The 24,793-nt window shown below is 46.2% G+C and overlaps 1 protein-coding gene and 1 non-coding gene across 3 annotated transcripts in view; one reads left to right on the top strand and one right to left on the bottom strand.

Annotated features, from left to right (window-relative positions):
* PTPRO (protein tyrosine phosphatase receptor type O) overlaps positions 1 to 21,410 on the bottom strand; it is a 130,551-nt gene extending 109,141 nt beyond the window's left edge. For both annotated transcript variants that reach the window (XM_053405039.1, XM_053405040.1), the window contains exon 1: positions 20,716 to 21,410. In XM_053405039.1, the coding sequence (XP_053261014.1) occupies positions 20,716 to 20,808 (93 nt within the window). In that variant the 5' untranslated portion in view covers positions 20,809 to 21,410. The remainder of the gene's footprint in view (positions 1 to 20,715) is intronic.
* Positions 14,878 to 14,948, top strand: TRNAG-UCC (transfer RNA glycine (anticodon UCC)). Its single transcript has one exon. It is a non-coding gene; the product is annotated as a tRNA-Gly (tRNA).
* Positions 21,411 to 24,793: the final 3,383 nt, after the last annotated feature.

Genomic DNA, 24,793 nt, shown 5'->3' with positions numbered 1-24,793 from the left:
CTGCAAACTGTTAAGATTCAAGGTCTGTGATGGGCACGACGCTACTCTTTTGTTTACAGGGATCTTCTAGCACACTGTTCCGATTAATTCCGAGAGTTCTGCATGTTCTACCTGCCTTTCAAGTTTCCTTGTTTTGTTTTTAAGTTGTCACTTGTTTTGAACTGCTGTCACGAGCTGGCAGTTTGGGAACCCAGCCAGGAAGCAGGGAAGCCGATATGCAGGGACTGGTGGCATTCTAAGAACTTGGCCTACACCTCAGCACCCAGATGCTTAGATCAAGGAGCCCTGTTGGCATCCTACATCTGGCTCCTGCTAAACGAGCAGCTACACTCAAACCCTCTGACTGTCCACAATGTTAGTGCTGAATTGCAACACAGAGCAGACAGCCTTCTCCTTCCCAGTGGCTTAGATCAGGGAATGGGAGCCTTATACCCAGGGGCCAAATGCATCCATCCAAGCCTCTCTATCTGGCCCTCAGGACTCTCTCCAGGCGACATCCCTCATTGACCTTGCTTTGAGCTTTCCTTGACTGTGCTTCGCCTTGAAGAGTTGGAAACGACTAAACGACTAAACAACAACAACAACAACAGTTAGAATCCATCATGTGGTTCCTGGTACCACGAGAGTCTCCCAGTTCAAGGCCCCCCTGGATCTTATAAATGTGCCACGATGCCTCGCACATTGTGTGTGCCCTCCTTGACAATGGCAATGAGCACCTTGCAGAGTGAGTGCAGCTCCCAAGTGAGATTTGCCAGAATTCAGAGATGAAATTGCAAAAGCCAAAGTTCCTAACGTCAGTTCTGGATGACGGCAATTGGTTTGAACTCTGGCCCCAAGCATTCTAGTGCCAATGAAGAAATTAAAAGCAGCTCGGGTTTCATCATGCAAGGAGGGATGTGGGGGACTTCCATCATAATTAAAAGTACACAATGGGTGTTTTTTAAAAAAATGTTTTCTACTCCTTTGTTGCTGTATCATGAGATACAGTGGTACCTCGGGTTACAGACGCTTCAGGTTACAGTCACTTCAGGTTACAGACTCCGCTAACCCAGAAATAGTACCTCGGGTTAAGAACTTTGCTTCAAGATGAGAACAGAAATCGCATGGCGGTGGCATGGCAGCAGCGGGAGGCCCCATTAGCTAAAGTGGTGTTTCAGATTAAGAACAGTTTCAGGTTAAGAACGGACCTCCAGAACGAATTAAGTCCTTAACCAGAGGTACCACTGTATAGGTAATAAAAGAAGGAATATTAGTTTGCATATCGCTCCTCTAACCCTGGAGTCCGCAACAAGGAGTTAGTAGACACCATGGCACTCTCAAGCACACGTACTTGCCAAGGCATTTTGTAGTGCCCATGGCAATTTATTAGATTTACAGATGTGGCCCCAGGCCCAAGAAATTGAAGGACCTTTTTCTAGTCTGTGGCTTTCATAATACGATAGAAGGCTGTACAGAAGCAAAACAACCCATTGCAAGTAGTCTCATTTTTAAAACTGAAGGTGTTTTCATTTAATCCACTCTGCTCCAAAACATGTTGGTGGAGGGTGGAATGGGTTCATGCCAGTCTGCCCTAACTCTGGGCTTTGGGCACAGCTACCAAAGACAATTGCCATTCTACACAAGAGCTTCCTCTTCTCTCTGCAATCAGAGCTGTCACCAAAGCCTGCTCCTTTATGACTGGACAGAGAGGGATACTTGGGATCACGTATGAATGAACTAATAGAGGATTATAGACATTTATGGATCACAGTACATAACTTCCAGAATGTACCTTTCAGATAGCAGGTGTTGTTGGGGCTAAACAGATGTTACCAGGATCTGCAATGATGATGGGCTGGATAGGAATATTTTAAATAAATATAAAATTGGTACGTATGTTACGTAACCCCCATGAGAAAAGGAAGAGGACCATGTGAACAGCCAAACCAGACGAAGTGCTCGCCATCTGCAGTTTTTTATTTAATAGGAAATCCAGTTTATAAGCAATTAAGAGCTGCTTTCCATGACTTCTAGGAAGTCATAAAAATAAGCCAATTTATTTATGATGCTTGATTTCCGCTGGTTCTCCACTGCTTCGCGTGTGTTCTTCTGCAAAATGTGGCTTTTGGCAATGTAAATATTACAGGCATTCATCAGCCAGCCACTAATTCTTGTTCTTATTTATTAAATTTGTATACTGCCTTTCTCCTGAAGGTTGTTGGACTCTAACTCCCATCTGGCTGTTCAGCTGGGCCACTGGCCAAGGATTATGGGCGTTGTAGTCCAGTAACATCTGGAGAGCCACAGGTTCCCTATCCCCGCATTATGAAGTTTTCAGTATTCACTCACTACTGCAGAGGTAGACAGACACCAGTCTCATTAGATCATCTCTATATATATATATTTGCCAGAGTCCCAAGATGAGAGCAAAGTGCAAAAGACATAGTTAGAAGTGAACATGGTGCCTCCAAGCACATTTTCTGAGCCTAATAATTTATTTTCAGTACCAGAACCAAAATGAAATCACACATTTACAAAAACCTCTGTTCCTTCTTAACCTTCTGCATCCCAGCAACCTAATTTAGGTGGCCAAAAAGAAAACATGTCTTTTTCCTATGGTTAAAAACAGTGGCGAGTCAGAAATCTTTGCTGACCTAGAGATCTACTCAGAGATCTACCAGGAAATTCTGATCTACCCCTGCGCTATTGGACTCTGGAAGTTCCACCATGTTTTTTTTTTAAAAAAAAGCAAGATGAAAACAGACCACTCTTGTTATAGCTTTAATGAGTGTTTACCAGCCAAAGCCAGAACCTTCCATTTAAATTTCATTTTGAAGATGAATGCGAATGATTGTACATTAAGCGAAGAGTACTTCAGAAATGATTTCTAACAATACAGGTTGGGGGAGCTTCAGAATTGCCATGTGAGCCAATCAACCTGAAGTGCACAACAGCAGAGAATCGTATTAAATTCCAAGTGCTAGATAATAGTCTTGTGATGTGCAGGTTGTGCTCTGCTCCCATTGTTATGCAGTCATTACCAGGAAATTACAGAGCTCTGGATATCCTGTAAAATAGTTACCTTTCCCTCCAACAAGCAATTGAGGGTTTCGGCATGGAAGCGAGTGGAAACAAAAGACGAAGATGTCTCATGTGGTACTAGAAGTCTTTTGTTTACCCACAGATGAGCGTGTGATATCATCTGAAATGGAAGCAACACCATGCAAATGCTGCTAGAAGCAGCTAAAGGAGTTTCAGTTCGTGCAGCAAAAATACTTTACTTTTAAAAAATTGTTTTCCTGGCAAGGATCCACCACATCCAACTGGGCAATTAGAGTTTCAAATGCTCCTCTTCTCAAAGGAGCTCAGGACGAGTGACTGGTCCAGCTGATGGATCAGGGGGAAAGCCATGGCGACACACTTTCTACAAATGGGCTGATCCTAAGCAGACAAACTTGGATGTTGTAATCCACGGAACTTACTTAAACTTCTAAGTCTGTCAGGAGCTGCCAAGGCAAGAACCAGAAGCCCCCAGTTCTGTTCAAAACTGCCCTGTGGGGTGAGCCTTGTGGGCTACGGGCCAGAATATTTCCCCTAGATCAAGGATGGGGAACCTGTGGCCAGTGTGGTGCAGTGGTTAAGAGCGGTAGACTCGTAATCTGGTGAACCGGGTTCGCGTCTCCGCTCCTCCACATGCAGCTGCTGGGTGACCTTGGGCTAGTCACACTTCTCTGAAGTCTCTCAGCCCCACTCACCTCACAGAGTGTTGGCAGGAGCTGGGACTGAACCAAGGGAGCTAACCCCACTGTGGGGATTCAAACCACCAACCTTCCGATCGGCAAGCCCGAGGCTCCATGGTTTAGACCACAGCGCCACCTGCGTCCTCCCCCCCCCCAATCCTACACAGGGAGCAAATTCCATTGAAAACAGCGGAGCTCACCTCTGAGTGAGAATCCATAGGCTTCTACTGTAATTGTTCACAGATCATAAGCTTTCCCCAACCTGGTGCCCTCCAGACGTTTTGGATTACAGCTGTCAGACCCAGGCAGCATGGCCAATTGTCAGAAATGACAGGAGTTTTCGTCCACAGTATCTGGAGAGCACAGCAAGGCTTATGAGCAGTTCGGTCTTTTGGGTGTGGATGCTCTAAGTACCCACCTCCTTTCCAAGGCAGGGGCCACCAAGCCAGACCTTTGCAATCCTTGCCAATCAGCCCCAATGGCTTTATATCTGGGTCGTACAATACAGTTTAATAAATGACACCTGATGGGTTCAGTCACAGGCAAATATATCTGTCTCTTTCCCATTTTGTCTCCCTTTTCAAAATCCATATGGATTAAGTAATGTGTGATCACGATTCTGGGGCTGTTAGGCCAGCGACTAATTTACTGAACTACCCAAGCAATGAAGGATTATTTTATCTAATTAAGACGAAGCACAGTATTTAAGTCAGGACATTTGCATTAAGCGGGCAATTCTGAATTCTAAATACTGTTGCGTCTGAAATTATGCATGTTAATCTTCTCCCTGTACGACAGTGTTCCACTGACACATATTATAAATCACTTCCTTTTCTGCAAAAACCTGCGGAGCCTTTCCCTTAAAATAAAAAACAACAACAACAAAAAACCACACACCGCAATTTTGCGGTGAATAAATGGAAGGGGCATGATCCTCACCCTCTGTCTATGGTTCTCCAAGGGACCCCAGGGGTATGCAGCTGATTCTGCTTCTGGGCTGAATGCACTGCAATAGAGACCCAATTATTTTCACACTCCCTAATGGCCTGCTCCATTCAAGGCCCCTAGCAGACAGAGCTCTGCACAATGGGCACCGCACCCCTAGCAAAGTTTGGGTAGTTGGAGGCCCAGAGAGGATGCAACATGCCTGTCCCTTTAGGGCCCTTGTCAAATATGAGAGAGAGGAGGGGGTGCTGATGATTATTGGCTTTCCTGGCTTGCCATACCAGGAACTGCCAATGGCACTAAAAGTGGCATTCTGCTTTTATCATATGTGGTGGACTTGTAAAAGGGTACAAGAGTATTGGGAAATGATATATAATGAATTAAAGTACATTTTTAAAAAAGAGTTCTTTTTGTTGAGGATAATTCTGAGGGAAATTCCCAGGTGTCAAAAAGGACTGCTTATGTACGCTGGTGCTGTGGCCCGTGTTTCGTTAGCCCAAAAATGGAAAACGAGTGAGGTCCCAACCAAAGAAGAATGGCAACTTAAACTAATGGAATATGCACAGCTTCCAGACTTAACATATAGAATAAGAAGACAAGAAGAATGCACGTTTAAAGAAGACTGGAAAATGTTTCCTGAATATATGGGTGAAAACTGTGTTCATTTAAAAACGCTGGCAGCATTAAGATAAATCCTACAGTTTAAATAAGCTTTGATGGATGAAACAATGGATTAGCAAATGGTTAAGTTCATGTAAAATATGCAGGGATGTATGGTATGCAAAATGAACCACGGGAAGAGAAGAAGGAAAGTCAATGATTTAAGGTTGTTTAAATGGATATTTTGAAATGTAATTTGGAAAATTTATACACACACACACATATATATATTTAAATGGATTTGCCCCCCCCCCCCCGTAAACCATTTGATAAGCTAGTCATGATGGTGGCTATGTTCTCCCTCAACTGTCAGAGGCAGTATGCCTCTGAAGACCAGCACAAGCAGAGAGATTGTTGTTGCACTCAGATCCTGCTTCTAGACTTCCCATGGGCATCTGGTTAACCACTGTGAGAACAGAGTATTGGACTAAATGAGGCTCTTATGTGTGAAAGTTGGGTTTTGGTTACGAAGCCTCTATTTGGTCTCCTCTCCATGACAGACCCTGGGTTCTTGTTTGTTCTTAACTACATATTGCAGTTAAGGAAGAGAGGGCTTAACCACAACACCACTTGGCTTAGCTGCTGTGCTGGGATGAGCTCAAAAGACCAGGGAGAAGCAAAGTAGGGTAAGCTGCTCCCTAGAAGCCACCACAGCCCCCTATTCCTGGTAACCCATAGTTTGGCTTGCTATGAAGTGCGAACCAGGCCAGTGCTTTGAATCTTGTATCTGATTTCAAGGATCGTTTGATCACATAGCATTTAAAAAATAAAAAATCATATTGATCCATTCCTCCAGGCAGCTCAAGACGTCACACACAGTTTGCCCCCTCCTGGAAGGTAGATTAGATTGAAAGAAAGTGGCTAGGTGAAACTCACCCAGTAACTTCAATGGCTGAGTGGGGATCTGAACCTGGCTTCCTGCTGAACAGTATCAACCACAGCAACAGCTTGGGAGCCACAATCCTACTAGACCTTATCCAAGAACCATTAGGTGTGGGGAACCTTTGGCCCTCCAGTTGGGGCTGTACTACAAGTCCCATCAGCCCCAGCAAGCACGGCCAGTGGCCAGAGATGTTGGTAGCTGTAGTGCAGAAACATCTGGAGTGCCAAATGTTATCCACACCTGCATGAGAGATGCACACACTTTGTTTCTTGCAATGCAAGGACTGAAATGACAGTACCCAGATGTTATTGATACTCACTGGTAATATGGCAGCCTAAATCCCAGTGCATTTTGCAAAAGCACCTCGGTTGCTGTTGATTATGGGCATAGAACCCATGGAGACCTTGATGTAAAATCCCATCATCTTAATGATAATGCCCGAGTATCTATTTTATGGGCCATCAATTTGTTCTGGTGTAGAGGAGAACACATTTGCCTATCAGAAAGGTTGGGGGTGGCGGTGCACAATTAATGGGGAGAATATACGTAATCCACTCAAGACTCTGATAAAAAGACCTAAACAAATTCATTGCAAAGGCTCTCATGGGGGTGGGAGAGGTAAGTGGGGAAGGAATCAAAAGCTCTTCAGGGAAACTTTGAAGACTGGGTGCAATAATTTAAAAGATTTATTTTTCTCTTAAGTGGCCAGCAAAGCTGAAAAGCATGGGGCTAATTTCTGATGGTAGCTGTGAGACTGTAATAAATGAAAGTGCCACTAAGTTTATAGAGGAGAGCACAATCTAGTTTCAACTTAAGCAGCTCCTATGCAGATAGGGCAGTGGTTGAGCTTAGTTCCTGGGACCCACAAGTAAGCCTGGATGCCAGAAAGCTTGTAATGGGGTCAGGGAGTATTGTCTTATCTGCTCTGGCCTATTGGTTCATAATCTATTGGTTAGATTGTGGATAAACTAGGTACAATTTAGTTCCTAAGTGGCACCTGACTTCATTGAATCTTCATATCTTCTTATATACATAAAAATGTAAGGTGTCATCACGTTCTGCAGTTCACACAATTTCCAGAATGGCTTAACAGTCAACCCCTTTTCCCAGGGACTTCTGGGAATTGCAGCTCTGTGAAAGGAATAGGGATCTCCTAACAGTTCTCAGCACCCTAAGCAAGCTATGCTTCCCAGGATTCTTTGTGGGAAGCAATTTAGAGTGGTATGATCCTGCTATGGATGTATAGTGCAGAAGGGGCCATAGGCAAGAGTAGAGGTCAGGGATGGGGAAGATGTGGATCTCCAGACACTGGGTCCCCAATTCCCATTGACCCCCAGTTAGGATGGGCAATGGTTATGAGAGCTGTAGTCCACAGAGAAACTCACCTGGTGCCAACGAGTTCTGCCAGGCGGGAGGTGCTTGGATAGAGAAAAGCCATAATAATAATAATAATAATAATAATAATAATAATAATAATAATAATTTATTATTTGTACCCTGCCTATCTGACTGAGTTGCCCCAGCCACTCTGGGTGGCTACCAGCATATATAGCAAAACATTAAACCTTAAAAAGCTTCTCTATACAGGGCTGCCTTCAGATATCTCCTAAAAGATATATAATTACTCATCTCCTTGACATTCCACTGGGAGGGCATTCCACTGTAGTCCAAGCCACTGAGCCTCTTGCACTTGCCGATCAGAAGGTTGGCAGTTCAAATCCTAACGATGGAGTGAGCTCCCGTTGCTCCATCCCAGCTTCTGCCAACCTAGCAGTTCGAAAGCACACCAGTGCAAGTAGATAAATAGGTACTGCTGCGTCAGGAAGGTAAACAACATTTCTGTGGGTTCTGGTTTCCATCACGGTGTTCTGTTGTGCCAGAAGCGGTTTAGTCTTGCTGGCCACATGACCTGGAAAGCTGTCTGTGGACAAGCGCTGGCTCCCTCAGCCTGAAAGCGAGATGAGCACCGCAACCCCATAGTCACCTTTGACTGGACTTAACTGTCCATCGGTCCTTTACCTTTTTTACCACAGGGTGGGTGCCACTACCGAGAAGGCCCTCTGCCTGGTTCCCTGTAGCTTTACTTCTCACAGTGTGGTAACTGCCAGAAGGCACTCGGTCCGAAATGATTCTTAAGTTTTCAGTCAACAAGTGAATGGATAATGGAGCCATGCCAGGTATTTCTACCTCTGGCTTCACACAGATCATCCTAACCTACCTGCTGATGCTTGACAGTCTACAGTGAGGAAGCCTCCATGCGTAAGCTGAAGAGGCTTTTCACAGAGAGATCCCACCGGTCCAAACCACCATGTATTCATCACAGCTCTACAGAAGCAGGATTGATGGGGAAGACAATGAGGAATGCATGCCTACACACACTTTGAGAGTCATTATGTTTGTTTTGATTATTTCTCTTGTTTGTTTCGGTTATTCTGCTTACATTTCCTGCTCAAAATCAAAGAAGTGCTCTCAGAAACATAAGGCTTTTTTGCGAAAGGATTTGCTAATCCATTATTTGCTGCTCTCACACATATAAACACACAAGCGCCCTGTAACCTTCTTGAAGACGCATTGTTCTCTTGTAGAGGAATCACGGGACTCTGTTGTTTACTTAGGTTTTTCACTTGGAGAGAGTCTAATTCCAAGGGCCTGATAAGGGATGTTCTACACCATTATGTGGCGCCAGCCTCACATCTGCCAGCAGTATACTCTCAATGGAGAGCAGCAACTAATCCTGGTTTTCTGATGAGTACTCTCAGGTTACATGAGGAACATTTCCAAATATATGAGTTAGCATTGGGGATGGACCATTGGCCTGAGGCAGCAGGATATTCTGATGTTATTTACACTCCTCAGATGAAAATAGGGACATTTCTCACTCCTCCCCTCAAGAAAAATTGATCCTCCTCAACCCCTGGTTTTTTGTCCCCTCACTTCCTGTCAGAAGAAGGGTGAGCGCTGGCACCACTACACCAATGGATCACATGCCCTCAACTGTCCTAAGAAAACACCTTAATCCTGATTCTATATTACAATGGTACCTCGGGTTACAGACGTTTCAGGTTACAGGTGCTTCAGGTTACAGACTCCGCTAACCCAGAAATAGTACCTCAGGTTAAGAACTTTGCTTCAGGATGAGAACAGAAATCGCATGGCAGCAGCGGGAGGCCCCATTAGCTAAAGTGGTGTCTCAGGTTAAGAACAGTTTCAGGTTAAGAACAGACCTCCAGAATGAATTAAGTTCTTAACCCGAGGTACCACTGTATTTTATTCTTGGTAGATTCACAAAAAGAAAAACACACACACCGATAAATAAATTTTAGAAATGGGCAAGATGAGTTGCAGATGCACAAAATGTTTATTTTTAAAATCAAGACTTCTTGCGCTCTGCTGCGCTCCCCCTCTCTTCCCGCCCGGGGCGGCCTGGCCCCTCAGAGCAGGTATGTCACACAGAGCTGGGCCTTGGAAATGGCAGCCTCTCCTGCTCCTTGCCCTCTCTCCAGCAGCCCCTATGAGCTGCCCAAGGGAGAAGGCTGGCAGAGGCAGCCATGGAAAGGCATGGATGGCTAATGAGAAGCTCCTTCATCGCTCCTGCCTGGGACAAGAATCAGCTCATCCTCTTCCCTGAGCTCAGCAGTGGCAGCACTGGTGGGGAAAACAGGGACATTCTGGGATCAAATCGGAAGCTGGGATGGCTTTCATAATTCCAGGACTGTCCCTGGAAATTCGGGGAACTTGGAGGGTATGGCATACTAGTCAGGAGGGGGTCCTGGCTTCCCAGCAAGCCACCTATAGTCATGCTCCACAAATCACAGGCAACAGCTAGCGGTCTCTGGCAGGGGTGCATATTGGCTGGCAACAAGAGCAGCTAGCCAATGCCATGACGCAGATGCAAATGAATATCCTGCTCTTCCATCAGCTGGGTGCTCAGAAACCTGCAAACAATCTACAGTAATTTGGTCTGGCTATTCTTTCTCCTTCCTGTACAACAAGCTCTCCTTATGAAATGCACAGTTACATGGTGGAGGGGTGATAGGGGCGGATGGACTACTGCAATGTGCAGCTACATTAAAAATGAGTCCATACATTTGGCTTCATTTCAAAGACAAAGTCATTTCCCAGCACACAGAGATTAGCCTCTCTCCTTGCTTTCGGTATTACATTTGCACATTTCTGGGCTTTTTTTTTTTACTTTATTTCAGATCCATTGCCAAGCTGGAAAGCACTGCTTAAAGATTTTGTTTCAACCACAAAATAAGTAATTCAATAATCCTAACACAAAAGGGATTTATTTCATTTGTTGGAAAGAGTAATGCGTTTTCCTTTTTTTGTGAAAAGAAGAAGGGATCATTTTGGGTTTTGCATATTTAGGAGATAGAACAGGACCACTGAATGATGATATAGGTCTCTCTAGCCCAGTGATGGCCAAACTTGGCCCTCCAGCTGTTTTGGGACGACAATTCCCATCATCCCTAGCTAACAGGAACAGTGGTCAGGGATTATGGGAATTGAGGTCCCAAAACAGCTGAAGGGCCAAGTTTGGCCATCACTGCTCTAGCCACACCTTCAGCCCAACGTTTCAGAAAATATTTAGTGGGTACCAAAAATGCTGTTTAGCCAACAACCATGAGCTTTGAGGTCTCTCCAAAGGCCCCATCAATCAAATGTGTTGAGTTTCATTGTGATCATCTGACACTCATTCACTTCTGTTTGTTATGAGGCTGGCCAAGACATACTTAATTTCAGAAAGCCATTGGTGAACCTGACCAATCTGATTTTATTTATTCTCATGATATACTTTATAGGTTTTAAGTCTCTGGCTAGCTGGCATTGATACATCATTTAATTATTTAGCAAAATTTATATACCGCTTCCTAGTAACAAAAACTCTAAGGGGTTTATAAAAAAATTAAATTATTGATAAAAACACTTAAGAAGAAGAAGTTATAAACATATGAAAGACATATTAAAATCAACATTAAACCAAAAAGAGATCAAAACACAATATCTATGTGTCTGGACAGGCTAGTCTAAACAAAAAGCCTTTTTAGCAAGTGCTGAAAATACTTACTTAATGTAGACTTATTGGCTTTTAATTTTATCTGAAGTCAATTTGCACTGTGCACAGTGTTTAATTGTACAGGCACTCAAGGGCAAACCAGAAGAGTAAAGACAGAAAATTATGCAGAAATGCACCCATAAAACGTGATGTAGAATATGTAACTCGTAACTAGGTATCTGCACATAACAGGGCTGCTGCATCAGCCTGGAGGCCCATCAAAGTCCAGCATCCAGTTCTCCCAGTGGCCAACTGGGTGCTAATGGAAACCCCACAAGCAGGACCCAACAACTGGTATTTAGAGGCCTATTGAGGTTTGAGGGAGGATCAACTGGGATCAGAGGACAGAAGGAAACTAGACAACTTGTCATTTTGCCAGGGTGCTGTCAAGAGTGCCACAGAACACTTGGTTTCCGCACAAGTGAAAACTTTGGAAAGTAGCCCAGACCTCTACCTCCTCCTCAGCAGCAAATGACAAGTGGAGCATCACTGCCAGCCAGGGATTAGGAGGCTTAGAGTCATGTCTATGAATCCCCAGAGCAGAGGCAATCGGCATCAGTTCCTGCCTCTGGGAATGTCCGCCACCACTGCTGCTTCCAACCCTCTCCTTGTTAGCAAGTCGTCTCCTTCTCCTTCCACCTCCCCCAGGAGAAGGACTGGCAGAGTGAGCAGGGAGTGGCAGCAGCTGGGTGCAAGCCAAATTTGGGCCAGCATGCTCAAGGGAAGGGAGCTGTGGGAGCTCCACTTAGGGCTGCTTTCACTGAAGCCGAGGCGTTTGTGCTTCTTTGAACATCCCTGTTTCAAACCATCACCCCAGCCTTCGGAGTCAACACTAAGCTGTTGTCCTCATCATCTTCTGGCTTGCTGCGCTAGGAGGGGGACCTGTGGCTGTGCAGATGCTGTTGGACTCCCAAACATGGCAGACCTGGGGCTGATGGGAACTGCATTCTCACAACCTCTGGAGGGCAACAGGCTTATCCATCCTGGCCATAATGCTGCACACAGAGTATATTTTAATCTCAGTGCATAGCTAACCTATGGAATTTGCTCCCATCAGAGGCACTGATGGTCACCCACCTAGATGGCTTTAGATTAGAACATTAGATCAATTCATGGAAAATAAGGCTATCAGTGACTCCTAGCCATGATATCTAAGCTCCACCTCCACTGCCAGAGGGATTATGCCAGGCATAGGCCAACTCGGCCCTCCAGATGTTTTGGGACTACAACTCCCATAATCCCTAGCTAACAGGACCAGTAGTCAGGGATGATGGGAGTTGTAGTTGCAAAACATCTGGAGGGCCAAGTTTGCCTATGCCTGCATTATGCCTTTGAATACCAGTGGAGAGAGTGGCTGTTGCTCCTGAGTCCTTTCAGGCTTCCCACAGGTATCTGGTTGGCCACTGTAGGAACAGGATGCTGGACGAGATGGGCCATTGGCCTCATCCAGCAGGGTTCTTCTTATGTAGCTCTGCACTCAGGGAAAGTTCTGGTGTCAAGCGTAGGTGTCAGGGGCTGGACTGAGGAAGAGTGGTGTGTGGGATGTGAAACACAAGAGCAGTCAAGTACAACATTCCTAGAGTGAACATGTTTACACACGGGGAGGAATGTTTGTCCAGCCAGCAGGTAAACTTCCTGTTTCCTTCTGGGCTGGGACAGACTTCCTCTGCATGTGACTAGAGGTGGGCGTGGCCTCACCTGTGCAGGTAACAAAAGCATAGGACTGGCTGCCATCTCTCTCTCTTTGACTACATACATCAAAGAAGCAACATCTGTTTAGCCAAAGATGCTCTCTTCAGCCAAGAGAGGACAAAGGGACTGTCTCCTTATGAAATAGTTTCCAGGTGTATGTTACTGTTCTAAACTAAGTCTGCCTTCTGGGATCCGATTGTGAACAGAATGTGAGTAAACTCTTTTTATACTTTTATAGAAGACTGTGTCGTGTCTTATCTTTTATGAGGGAATAAGGGGTAAATATCAGAACAGTTGTTACTCCGCTGTGAGTTTAAAAAGGGGGATGTTACTCTGCTAAATTGTGAACTTGTTAACACAAGTTGGAAAGGCTATAACCAAACAATATATCCTCTCCTCCATCCCTGAACATTCCCACATGGTGGAGACTGCCCCCTCTCCTCCTACACCACACAGAGAAGAGGAAGACAGTGTAGATTTACAACAGTAGTTTGCAGAAGGTCACGGCTCAGAGATAGATGAGGGACAAAGCTGGGGAAAAATGGGAGAAGAGGAGGGGAGAAGCAGAGCCAGAGCAACTGGTTGACACATTAGCATTAGAAAGCATTCCAGACCACCACCACCCCTTCTCCCAAAACCCGGTGAGTACTGAGAGAAAAGAGGCAAGCCACCGTAATAGGAGTGGTGCTGTTGACGATTGAGAAGGGAAGGGGGTGGAGATTACTCTGAGCAATGCCATTACTCCAAGTGGCTCCCTTTCTAAGCCTCTCTCTGTGAATATTGAATAAATGACTTTGGTAAGAGTTTTTCTTGTCTATTTATCCCTGGCAGCCTGCCTGGGGGTGGGGGTGGGGATCAGATTCCCTGACGCCTGACAGTAGGGCACATAGATATGACTTGGCTGAAACAGACTCACAGGCCTATTTAGACCAGTGGAGCAGAGCTTTCTCCCTCCAACACGATGAGATTCTCTTGGCTTTAGTGTTCCCGGCTATCATAGGAGCCAACTCCTAGGGGCAGAGGTCCCTTCACCCCCTGCCCCCCATAAAGTATTTGAGGGGAGTGAGAATCCCAAAAGTTGATGGACAGTACCATTCAAATGGGGTGCATGTGCCACATCTTGCAATTGATTACCTAGGGTGGGTCTTACCTGCCCCCCAAAAAAAATATTTTATGCAAATTGGCATCGCTGCCAGCTGCTTTCTGCAAGTTTCATGCTTGTGTTGCTGAATCGGAGGTTTACAGGACCAGGATTTTAAGGAAAGGACACACCCATTTCCAAGCAACGCTAATGATTAAGGCTTAGTCATGTGAAAAATGACCATCACCGTTCTCTCTTGGGGAAGAGATCGGGAACTCTCGGGCACTAGCTTTTCTTTTCCTTTTTTGCATATGTGCCGAACGCTGTCATCTGAGCGCAATGTTAATTACAGCCAATGGCGCGGAGCCTGGGTGGCTGGCAGCTCTCTCTGTAGCAAAGTTTCGTGGAGCGTATGAAATGCACTCTGGGGGGGGGGGGTGGAGGGGGGAAGAAGGACCAACAGGCTCACAGACTAAAATGTCGTGTGTAACCAAGCTTGCAGTGTTAAGCAGAACTCAGAGAAATGAATCCGTCAAGAAAATACGCTGACCCTGTTCTATCTGGCTCTGCAGTAATTGGAAAGGGCTGGCGAGGGGGGCAAAGGTAATATAGATGGCACTGGCTCTTTCTTCTATCAGTGTGTCACTGGTGCAGCCATGAGACTGGGAATATGCTGTGAGCACAGACAATGTGATACTCAAACGCTCAGCACACTTGACCTAGAGATTGGAGCTTTTTGGAGGGGAGGGAATAGGTTCCCAAAGACAATAGGTTGTATCCAACTATGTTAGAATCGATCCATTGAAATGATTAGTCCTAAGTTAGTTGCGTGCATTAAGGGCCATAGCTCAGTGGCAGAGCATCTGCCTTCCATGCAGATGGTCCCAGGTTCAATCCCCGGCAGCTCCAGGTATGGCTGGGAGAGACCCCGCCTGATACTCTAGTTTCTCTTCAGATCATATACATCTTTTGTCTTTTGTGGAGAGACTCCTGTCTGAAACCCCTCCACTTGTAATATCCAGATTTGAAATTGCAGTATTTGTATTTGAAGATTGAAAAAAATATGGGTTTATAGAAGATAGAATGGTTGGAAATTAATGAGTAAATACTACATTTAGCTGCAGGACAGAGAACTGGAAGTCTTTTTATCTTTCTTTATTTCCCCTCTCTCTTCTTTCCTTTATTTCCTTTTTTATTTTATTTTTTTCTTTCCGCCTCTGTTCCTTTTTTATAATAAACAATCCCTTTTATTTCAGTAAATAATAATAATAATAATAATAATAATAATAATAATAATAATAATATATTTATACCCCGCCCATCTGGCTGGGTTTCCCCATCCCCTCTGGGCGGCTTCCAACAAAATATTAAAATACAATAGTCTAAACATTCAAAGCTTCCCTAAACAGGGCAGCCTTCAGATATCTTCTAAAAGTCTGGTAGGTTTTTCCCCCTCTTTGACATCTGGTGGAAGGGCATTCCACAGGGTGGGTGTGAAATTTTTTATATCTTTGGGTATAAACTTTTGTATATCTTTGGCAAAGTATCAATAAATAAACTGAAACCCTTCCACTTTTGACTAAACGCCAATGTCTATTCAGATGTTACCTGGGTGTAGGACTAGGCAATATTGAGGGAAAACAGGACCATGCATCTGGCTGATGTCCCTCTCCTCTCAACAGTCATGCATTCAATGTGGTTGCTTCCAGGGAAGCATCTACATGTGAGCAGCTTCTGATGTATAAACACTGATGTATTGATCAGGACATCTATAGTGAGTAGGTGCTCTCTTGAAGGTATCCCTCCGAAATGTGTGAGCATCAGGGAGCAGACTCAGTGAGGCAACCCATCTCAGGACCAGGGAAATCAGGACCAGCCATTTACATTTGATCATACATAGCTCTGCACATGGACAGAGCCACAGTTTCCCATTATGTCCAACTCCAGGAACTGTGGCTTATTCTAACTCTAGTTTGTTAAAACAAACTGGGGTTTAATCATAGCTTGATATCCTGGTTTGTTAACCAGTGCATGCCCTTTAGATCACATCTAACCATGGTTCTAGCTGTTTAGCTGAACTGGGACATTAGCTCAGTGATACTTCTAGCAGTCTTGCAGGAAAGACACTGCTATTGTCCTCTTGCATTGTTAGTTGGAAGCAGAGAGAAGGACTTGACTAAGGTTAGCTAGAGTGTGGCTCAGGCAGGATCTGAAGCCAAGGCTTCATAGCTCACAGATCATTTTACTTTTAACATGTCTAAGTCACGCATTACCGGAATAGATCCCAGGCAGTAACAGCAGCAATAATAAACTATAATAAAAGCTGAAATACGAAACGAGCCACAATGCAATAAAAGCTAAAAGACAACGGCTGAGATGAAAAAGGTGGCCAAAAACAAGTGAAACTCATTCCATGTCACTGGAGAAGACTGTAGCGCATCTGCTTTGCACAGAAAAGCTCTCAGGTTCTACCCTCAACATCTCTAAGTAGAGCTGAGAGATACCCTGGTCTGAAGTCTGGAGTCACTGCCAGCCAGTGTCGACAATATGGAGCTAGGTGGACCAGTGCCCTGTTAATGCAGTGGATTGCCAATGCCTCTGACAGCCATTGTTCGACAGCAAGGGGCCACATTCCTTCACTAGCAACTTTCCAGGGGCAGCATGCAATTGGTGAGTGGGACAAGAGAGGAAAGTGGGTGGGGCAAAGGCTGCCACTCTTTCCTTTGAACACACATCTTCATCATCCATCCAAGCAAGCAATCAATCAAGCAAGAGCTCCTTTCACATTTCAAGGACACATTCCAGCCAGGCAGAAGCATTTGAGGGGAGTGCAGAGTAGTGAGAGATGAGGTCTTAGAATAGTATTGGGGAGAGGCTTGGAAGGTGACATTTAGCCCTCATGCCTGAGGTTCCCCACCCCACTTGTGGAAAGAAGCATGTCAAAACGTCCACCTGATCCCCAGGTTGAGCCAGTCCTCACACAGCTATGGGCTTCCCAACATCCACTAACAGCTTTTCCAATAAAAATGTCCAAAGCAGCAGTAATTTCTCAAGATTTCAGTCACAGAGGACACCATGACCTAAAACCTCTCCTCCTCTTCTACAAGCAGCAGCATAAAAGAGACCAAACGATCGGCTCAGAAAGGCCTGCATCAATAAAAGTCTTGATCTGGCAACAAGCAAGGCAGCTGCACAAAACGGGGAAGGCAAAGCAGATGCCATTGTGGAGCAGAGCCTCTCCAGATGAGCAGAGGGAATGGGAGTGGGGATGAGAATAATTTAGAAACAGGCAATCCCTAAGGTAGGATGGGCATAGATCTCATAGGGCCTTCAAGGTAAGAGCCAGAACATTGACTTGAGTCAGGAAATGATCCCTGATCATTGGCTATGCTGTCTGAGGCCAGTGGGAGCTGGCATCCAGCAACCTTTGGAGGATTACAGGTTTCCAGTCCCCGCTCTGAGTCCACACAATGGCTCCTTCCTGGACATTGGCTCTCAGTTGGGTGCAAGCAAACCCAGTGGCTAGAACAATGTAGAATAATTGCATGTTCAATTAGTAATCAACAAGAGTTGATGGGACTGAGGGGAACTGGGGCCTTAGCACAGTGGTAGAGAGTGCATGCTTTGTCTGCAAAAGGTCCCAGCTTCCATCCCCAGAATGGGCTGGGAAAGACCCCTTTCTGAGACCCTGGAGAGTCGCTCCCAATCTGTGTTGACAATGTCAAACTAGATGGACTCAGTCTAAGGCAGTTTCACAAGCTGTATATTTCTCTCCTTCTAACAGACTGATCCTAAGCACATTATGCAGAAGTACGTTCCGCTGAAACCAGTTTAGCTTATTTTCAAAGAGTGTGTTCAGGTATGAGCGTGTAAGCCCATTAGCTATGGAAAACTCCTTAGCTGCTCTGCACAGTAGTATATGAATGGAGATTGGGTCTGCAGTGCTGAACGGATAGCTCCTTCTCCCTCAAAACTCTTCCTAGCTGTAAGTTGGTGACTTGAGAAAAAGACATCAGAATCCAGAAAACACAGAAGCTAATGGGCCTCATGAGAAAGCAATTGTCGTTCAGTCATCATTGCCTAATAACATATATGGATAGGGCTGTCACCATGTTTGCCAATATCTGAGGAATTAGGAGAGAACTTTTGATCCAACAAATGTTTGATATACCAAAAGAGGGAAAGTAGCAAGGAATTGTTTTGACATAGCAGAGGTGCAAATATTTGGCACTGATCCATTTATATATAATTTAATCTAATGTAAGTTGGATACAAGTGTGGATGTGATTCCCAATTTTTTAAAATTTCTTTGCACCAAGCTGGAGAAATGGTGTATGTTTTTTTTAAAAATAATAATATTGGCCTCTATATTATTTTTTAAAATGTTTGCTTTCTCCCCTTCTTCCTCCCCATCCCCTTTTCCTTGTGTGCCCTGTCTTTTTAGACAGCTCATGGGGAGGGATTGCCTTGTTTTAACTGATTAAGGCACTCTGGAAGGTGGGGTTGAAGCACTCTGAAAATCTATACTGGAAACTAATGAAGAAAAATCGCGAATTTCAGGGATGGGGAATTTGTGGCCCTACAGCTTGTTAGACTCCAACTCCTATCAACCCCTTCTAGCATGGCCAATGCTCAGGGATGGTGAGAGATGGAGTCTTGGTGGTTTCTGCCAGGCCACAGGATTCTCACCCCTGATTTGTCCCAAGGTATCTTTTCTCTTACAACCACAGGCTGATGTAGAGCTGAGCTGAGAGATCTCTATGAACAACTTTCATCTCAAGATGGTGTGTATGTGTTGAAGTTATAATGAAACTCCTGATTTGGGGAGTCCGGGGCTGGCAAAATTTACAGAAAGCTACAGAGCCTTAAAGATAAAGGTAAAGGGACCCCTGACCATTAGGTTCAGTCACAGATGACTCTGGGGTTGCGGCACTCATCTTGCTTTACTGGCCGAGGGAGCCGGCGTACAGCTTCCGGGTCATGTGGCCAGCATGACTAAGCTGCTTCTGGCGAACCAGAGCAGCGCACAGAAACGCCGTTTACCTTCCCACCAGAGCAGTACCTATTTATCTACTTGCACTTCATGCTTTCGAACTGCTAGGCTGGCAGGAGCAGGGACCGAACAACGGGAGCTCACCCCGTCGCGGGGATTCGAACCACCGACCTTCTGATCAGCAAGCCCTAGGCTCTGTGGTTTAACCCACAGTGCCACAAGGCATTCTCTTTTTAAACTTAGTTTTTCATCCATGGAGATCCACCTGGGTGCCCTTTCTTCTACCCAGAATTCCAAAGGGGATTCTGAGAGGAGAAAAATGGTGGCTCTGCTCTTGCAGCAACAGGTGATGGCAAAACTAAGTTTCTGAAGAATGGGGTGGGAGAGACAGGGAACCTCTGACAACACTGACAGCAAGTAGGTAGCACCCCAAAATTTGATAAGAATTTCACTCGCCTCCAGGGAATGAAATTCCCCACTCCTGCTCCCCACCCATAAACAGTCTGTCAAATTGAGCAGGAGGCACTTCACCTCACCAGGACTATAAAGCCAAGTTATCTGTCCTCACTTCTCTCTGCATATGGTCAAGCAGGTGTTTTGCATACAGAAACTCCCAGGTTCAATCCCAGGCAGGGTTTAGAAAGACCTCCATCCGATATCCTGTAGACAAGCTTTCACCAACCTGGTTCAACACCAGGAGGACCCCAGGTTTGCAAAGGCAGGAGTCAACAATCCTGAAGCAGACAGACCAGTTGTCTCTTCTTTTGAATCAGATGCTCTTTTGGTCTAACTAAATGTCAAGTGGCTTTTAGACTGGGGTATTTCCCAGACTTACTTGGGAGACGTCAGGGATTGAACCCAGGACCTTCTGCAGGCAAAGCAAGTGTTCTCCGCCTGAGCTTAGGACTTTTCCTACCCTTCAATTCACCAGACTTGTAAAGAAGAGCAATGAAGCAAAGACAGATGCTCGTTAGGGCTTTCCCTGGCCCCAGGGTTGAGCCAGGAGGGACTCAAGGAGGGACTCAATTGAACCACCCCACTTCAGATTAAGCCCTGAGATGCAGATTCACCCAGCCCCCTTCACCCTGGCTCCTCCAGGCCAGTCGCAGGAGCAGAGGAGAGCCATGCAACACGTTCCCTTGAAGAAGCACCACAACAAAGACCCGGAAAGCAACCCACGCACACCTTGCCTCGAATCACCAAACGCACCGCCACCTTTTCCAGCCCTCCATCTCCACCACCAACCAGACAACCAGCCCGGTGATCAAACCAGCCAAGCTGCCCCCTGCCTCCATTTGCCTGCCATTCCTGGCTGACACAGACACCGAGAGAGAGAGAGAGAGAGAGAGAGAGAGAGAGAGAGAGAGAGATGCTCGTGGTGTTGAAAGTGACCTCATTTTGCCTTGGGAAGCGGATCCCCACCAAGCGACCTTGAGTGCCAGCTCCTATTAGCCATGCTTCAGAAAAGTCCCAAGCTCGGGGGGCGAAAAAAGAGAGAGAGAGAGAGACAGAGGAACACCGTGGAGGATTGCCGAGATTTCTCAATAAATACACAAACAGGGGAAAGAAACGGGCACAGGCGTGTTGCCCTAGCTCCTTCCACCCTACCCAGGCCAAAGGAAGAGCGCCAAGGAGCCTGGCACAGGGAGCGATGGCTGGTGTCTGGGGCGAGCGATCTCTTACCTTGAGGAGCAAAACAAAGAGCCACAGCCGGGAGAGGCAGCTCATCGGGGCGCCGCTGCTGCTCGGTCCCTGGGCGAGAGGACCCCTGACCATTGGAAAGGAGAGGCGCGGGGGGAGAAGGACCCCGAAGCAGAGCCGCCACGCCGCCTGGATGTGGAGCTCCGGCAGCAGCCAGAGCCCCGGGAGAGCCCAGGAAAGAGACGAAGCGCCTGCAGAGAGAGACACACAGAGGCAGCCGGAAGGTGTGTGTGTGTATGTGCGCGCGCCAGTGGGCTCGGCTCTCCAAACTGGGGTAACAATGGCGAGCCTTCTCGGAGCTGCGGCACCGTCAGATCCGCAGCGCAGCCTTCCCGTCTCGCTAGAGGAGACCCATCTCCTCTTTCCCCCCACCCTCCTCGCTGCTCCCCCCTCCTCGCTCCTCCTCTTCCTTTATGGCTGGAGAAGTCCGGGGTCTCCTTCCCCCTCCCCTTTCTTCCTTTCCTCCTTCAATCGCAGCTCCGACGGCTTAAATGGCCAGGGAGCTGTCCGGGGACCGACGATTGGCGCTGGCCAGCTGCTAGCTGCCTCCTTCTCGCGGCCACCGGCGAGGCGCGCCTTTCCCCTCCGCCGCTGCCGCCCGCGCTGGCTGTCTCGGAATGAATGGAGCGCCTTCATGCCAAGCACGCCGCCGAAAGCGACGAGGAGACGCCCTCTACCTCGCGGGAGCCTCCGCCCTTCCCTTAGCTCCGCCCCCTCCTGCCTTGGCAGAGCCATACATACCCACGCCCCAGCCACGCACAGGCCAGTTTCCAAAGGCTTTAGCTCGCCTACCGAGTCGTTATTTGTTGTTGTTTAGCCGTTTAGTCGTGTCCGACTCTTCGTGACCCCATGGACCAGAGCACGCCAGGCACTCCTGTCTTCCACTGCCTCCGGCAGTTTGGTCAAACTCATCTGGTAGCTTCGAGAACACTGTCCAGCCATCTCGTCCTCTGTCGTCCCCTTCTCCTTGCGCCCTCCATCTTTCCCAACATCAGGGTCTTTTCCAGGGAGTCTTCTCTTCTCATGAGGTAGCCAAAGTCTTGGAGCCTCAGCTTCACGATCTGTCCTTCCAGTGAACACTCAGGGCTGATTTCCTTCAGAATGGATAGGTTTGATCTTCTTGCCGTCCATGGGTCTCTCAAGAGTCTCCTCCAGCACCATAATTCAAAAGCATCAATTCTTTGGCGATCAGCCTTCTTTATGGTCCAGCTCTCACTTCCATACTTCGCTACTGGGGAAACCATAGCTTTGACTATACGGGCCTTTGTTGGCACTGCCTTGCCGTGGCGAAGGAGCTCGAATAACTCAGAGAAGCTATGAGCTATGCCGTGCAGGGCCACCCAAGATGGGCAGGTCATAGTGGAGAGTTTTGACCAAACGTGATCCCACCTGGAGCAGGAACCGGCAAGCCACTCCAGTATCCCTGCCAATAAAACTCCATAGACAAAGACCGAGTCATTATACCCATCACCATATACCCATCACCTGCTTGGATTTCCTGGCCACTGCAGGTACCAAGCTAAAGTCCTTTTCCTCTGCGTTTACTACCCTGGGTGGAAAGATACCTTCCCTAGGCATGTTCGACAGGTGTACTGGAAAGCAAGTCTACTGTACAGTAGATGACAGCAAGCCTGTGGCCACTGTGAGATGAAGATGCTAGACCAGATGGGCCATCAGCCTGGTCCATCTGGTTCGTCTTAGGTTCTTATGGGAGTGCTTTCGGTCTCAGGTTCTGCTTGTGTTGGGCACAGAGGTGGACAGAAGTTAGCTCCACCTGTTCCATCACCCTGGGCATGGAGCCTTGGGAGTGAAACATGGGTGCACTGCACCTGTTATTTAGAATGGAGTGAGAGGTGGGGGTGTCAAATTTGGGGGCCCCAAAATGGGCAGGGCTCTTCTTGTGCGCAATTAGGAGGCTAGCCAAGAAGACCTGGGTCCAAGGTGCTGAAATCCCAATGGAGCAGGAAAGACTATTTATGTATGTGACCATGGCTATGCAGATGTTATTGGGCCAGAGATTGAAAGAAGATAAAGTCCCTACCAGAGAAGAAAGGCAGGCTGAGTTGATGGGTTATGCTTAAATGGCAAAAATGACCGGAAGAATCAGAAATCAGGAAGACCAATTTTTAAATAAGGAATGGGGGAAATTTATAATTTATCTTAAAAAACCACTGTAAACAGCTAAAATCATTAGTAGGATTGGAATAACGCTTGTAGTTTATTGGTGAAATTTTGGACATAGATCTGGATTATTATAAAAGATCTGGATTATTATAAAAGATGCAGGAGGAAACGGTTAACAATAGGACCCACAAAGGGGGAGGAGGGGAGGACAGGAGATTCTTTGGAATCTTGTTTTTATGTTGTATGTTGGATATGTGATTGAAAAACTTTGTGTGTGTGTGTGTGTGGTGGTTGTTGTTGTTTAGTCGTTTAGTCGTGTCCAACTCTTCGTGACCCCATGGACCAGAGCACGCCAGGCACTCCTGTCTTCTACTGCCTCCCGCAGTTTGGTCAAACTCATGTTGGTAGCTTCGAGAACACTGTCCAACCTGGGTCCAAATCTCCAAACAACCGTGACATTTACTGGTGTGGGGTGGAGCCAACTCTCAGCTTAGTTGTAACATTGGGTGTACAAGAGAAGTGTGGGATGCCAGTTCTGAAATGTTGCACGTCTCCTTAGGAACATAGGAATTTGCCTTACACTGAGTCAGACCTTTGGTCCACGTTGCCCATTAACCCCAGCTCTCTCCATTCTCTCCCAGCCCTACCTGAAGATGCCAGCATATGAACCTGTATCGAAATGCAGGACTCTTTCGTTCATTTTAACCTTCCCAAGAGTGAGGTGATGATTGATTGATTGATTGACTGACTGACTGACTGAACAGCTTCTCCAAATCAAAAACAGCTTAATCAGCCCTTATATTTGAATGCCGAATGGAAAGTCAGAAGAGGAAGTGTGACGATGCCTGAGAAGGGGATTAAAGCCAGCATATATTAGGAAGGGAGAAAGGGAGAGGACACCACCTTGAGCTTGGAAGGAGAGGTGGGATATTTAATTAAATTAATTGGGTTTGGGTGAAATTAATGACTCAGTGTGTCTTTTACCACTTCTACAAAGGGATAAATCCTAGGTGAGAAGGGACAAAACTGAAAATTATTATGTGTCACCTTTTGTATGTGCTCTGGCACTGGGCTACGGCCTCCCATGATATTTGAGGATCAACACAAAAATCATTTTAATGCGTTTTTGTTGCATTGGGTGTGTTGCCCCTGTAAATTAAGGACCGCCTCCCCCCATTCGAACCGAACTGGCCCCTATGCTTATCATCGGAGGCCCTTCTCTGTGTGGCCCGTATGAGTCCCTACAGATTCAGAGGGTTGCAACACAAGAAAGGGCATTTTCTGTGGTGGCTCCCCATCTGTGGAATGCTCTCCCCTGTGAGGCTCGCCATCATTACAGATGTTTAGGCACCAGGTGAAAATATTCCTCTTCATTTCTTGGCCATTAAATAAACTATGGCCTGTTAAATGTGGGAGGACTGTTGTTACAGAAGGTGCAGTGTGTGTATTTACTAGTAGCATACTTAGCTAGGCTTTATTTTAGAAAACGGGTAATGGGCGGAGGGATTGGTAACAAGAGGCTGTCTGGTTTTCCCCAAGACATTTGTATTTTACATCCCATAACAGGTACGATTGACAGCTCTTTATATCTGTGCACTTTTCATAAGGAAGATGATTGGCAGCTCTCAAGTGGAGCGGTGGTGTTCATATTATTCTTATCATGTCTGGGAAAGCATCAAAATACATGGCGGGGTCTGTTGGCTTTCTCAAGAATTCAGAAGCACACATTTTCAGTGTTTTTCCTTCTGACCTTTTGGACTTTGTTTTCCTAGCAATCCCTCCTACTCTCACATATCCCTTTTTAGGCTGATGACTGCAGTAGCTGCAATCCTGGCCCAATAAAATCAGCGGGAGTTCTGCTGCTGATTTATTTTCCTTTCTTTTTTTAAAAAAAAATTATATATTTTTATTTAGTTTTAGGGAAAACACACACAGG

The sequence above is a fragment of the Podarcis raffonei genome, chromosome 10 (assembly GCF_027172205.1).
Source record: "Podarcis raffonei isolate rPodRaf1 chromosome 10, rPodRaf1.pri, whole genome shotgun sequence".
Lineage (NCBI taxonomy): Eukaryota > Metazoa > Chordata > Lepidosauria > Squamata > Lacertidae > Podarcis > Podarcis raffonei.
The sequence above is the reverse complement of the archived record's forward strand: the minus strand, read 5'-3'. Positions and strand labels throughout refer to the sequence as shown.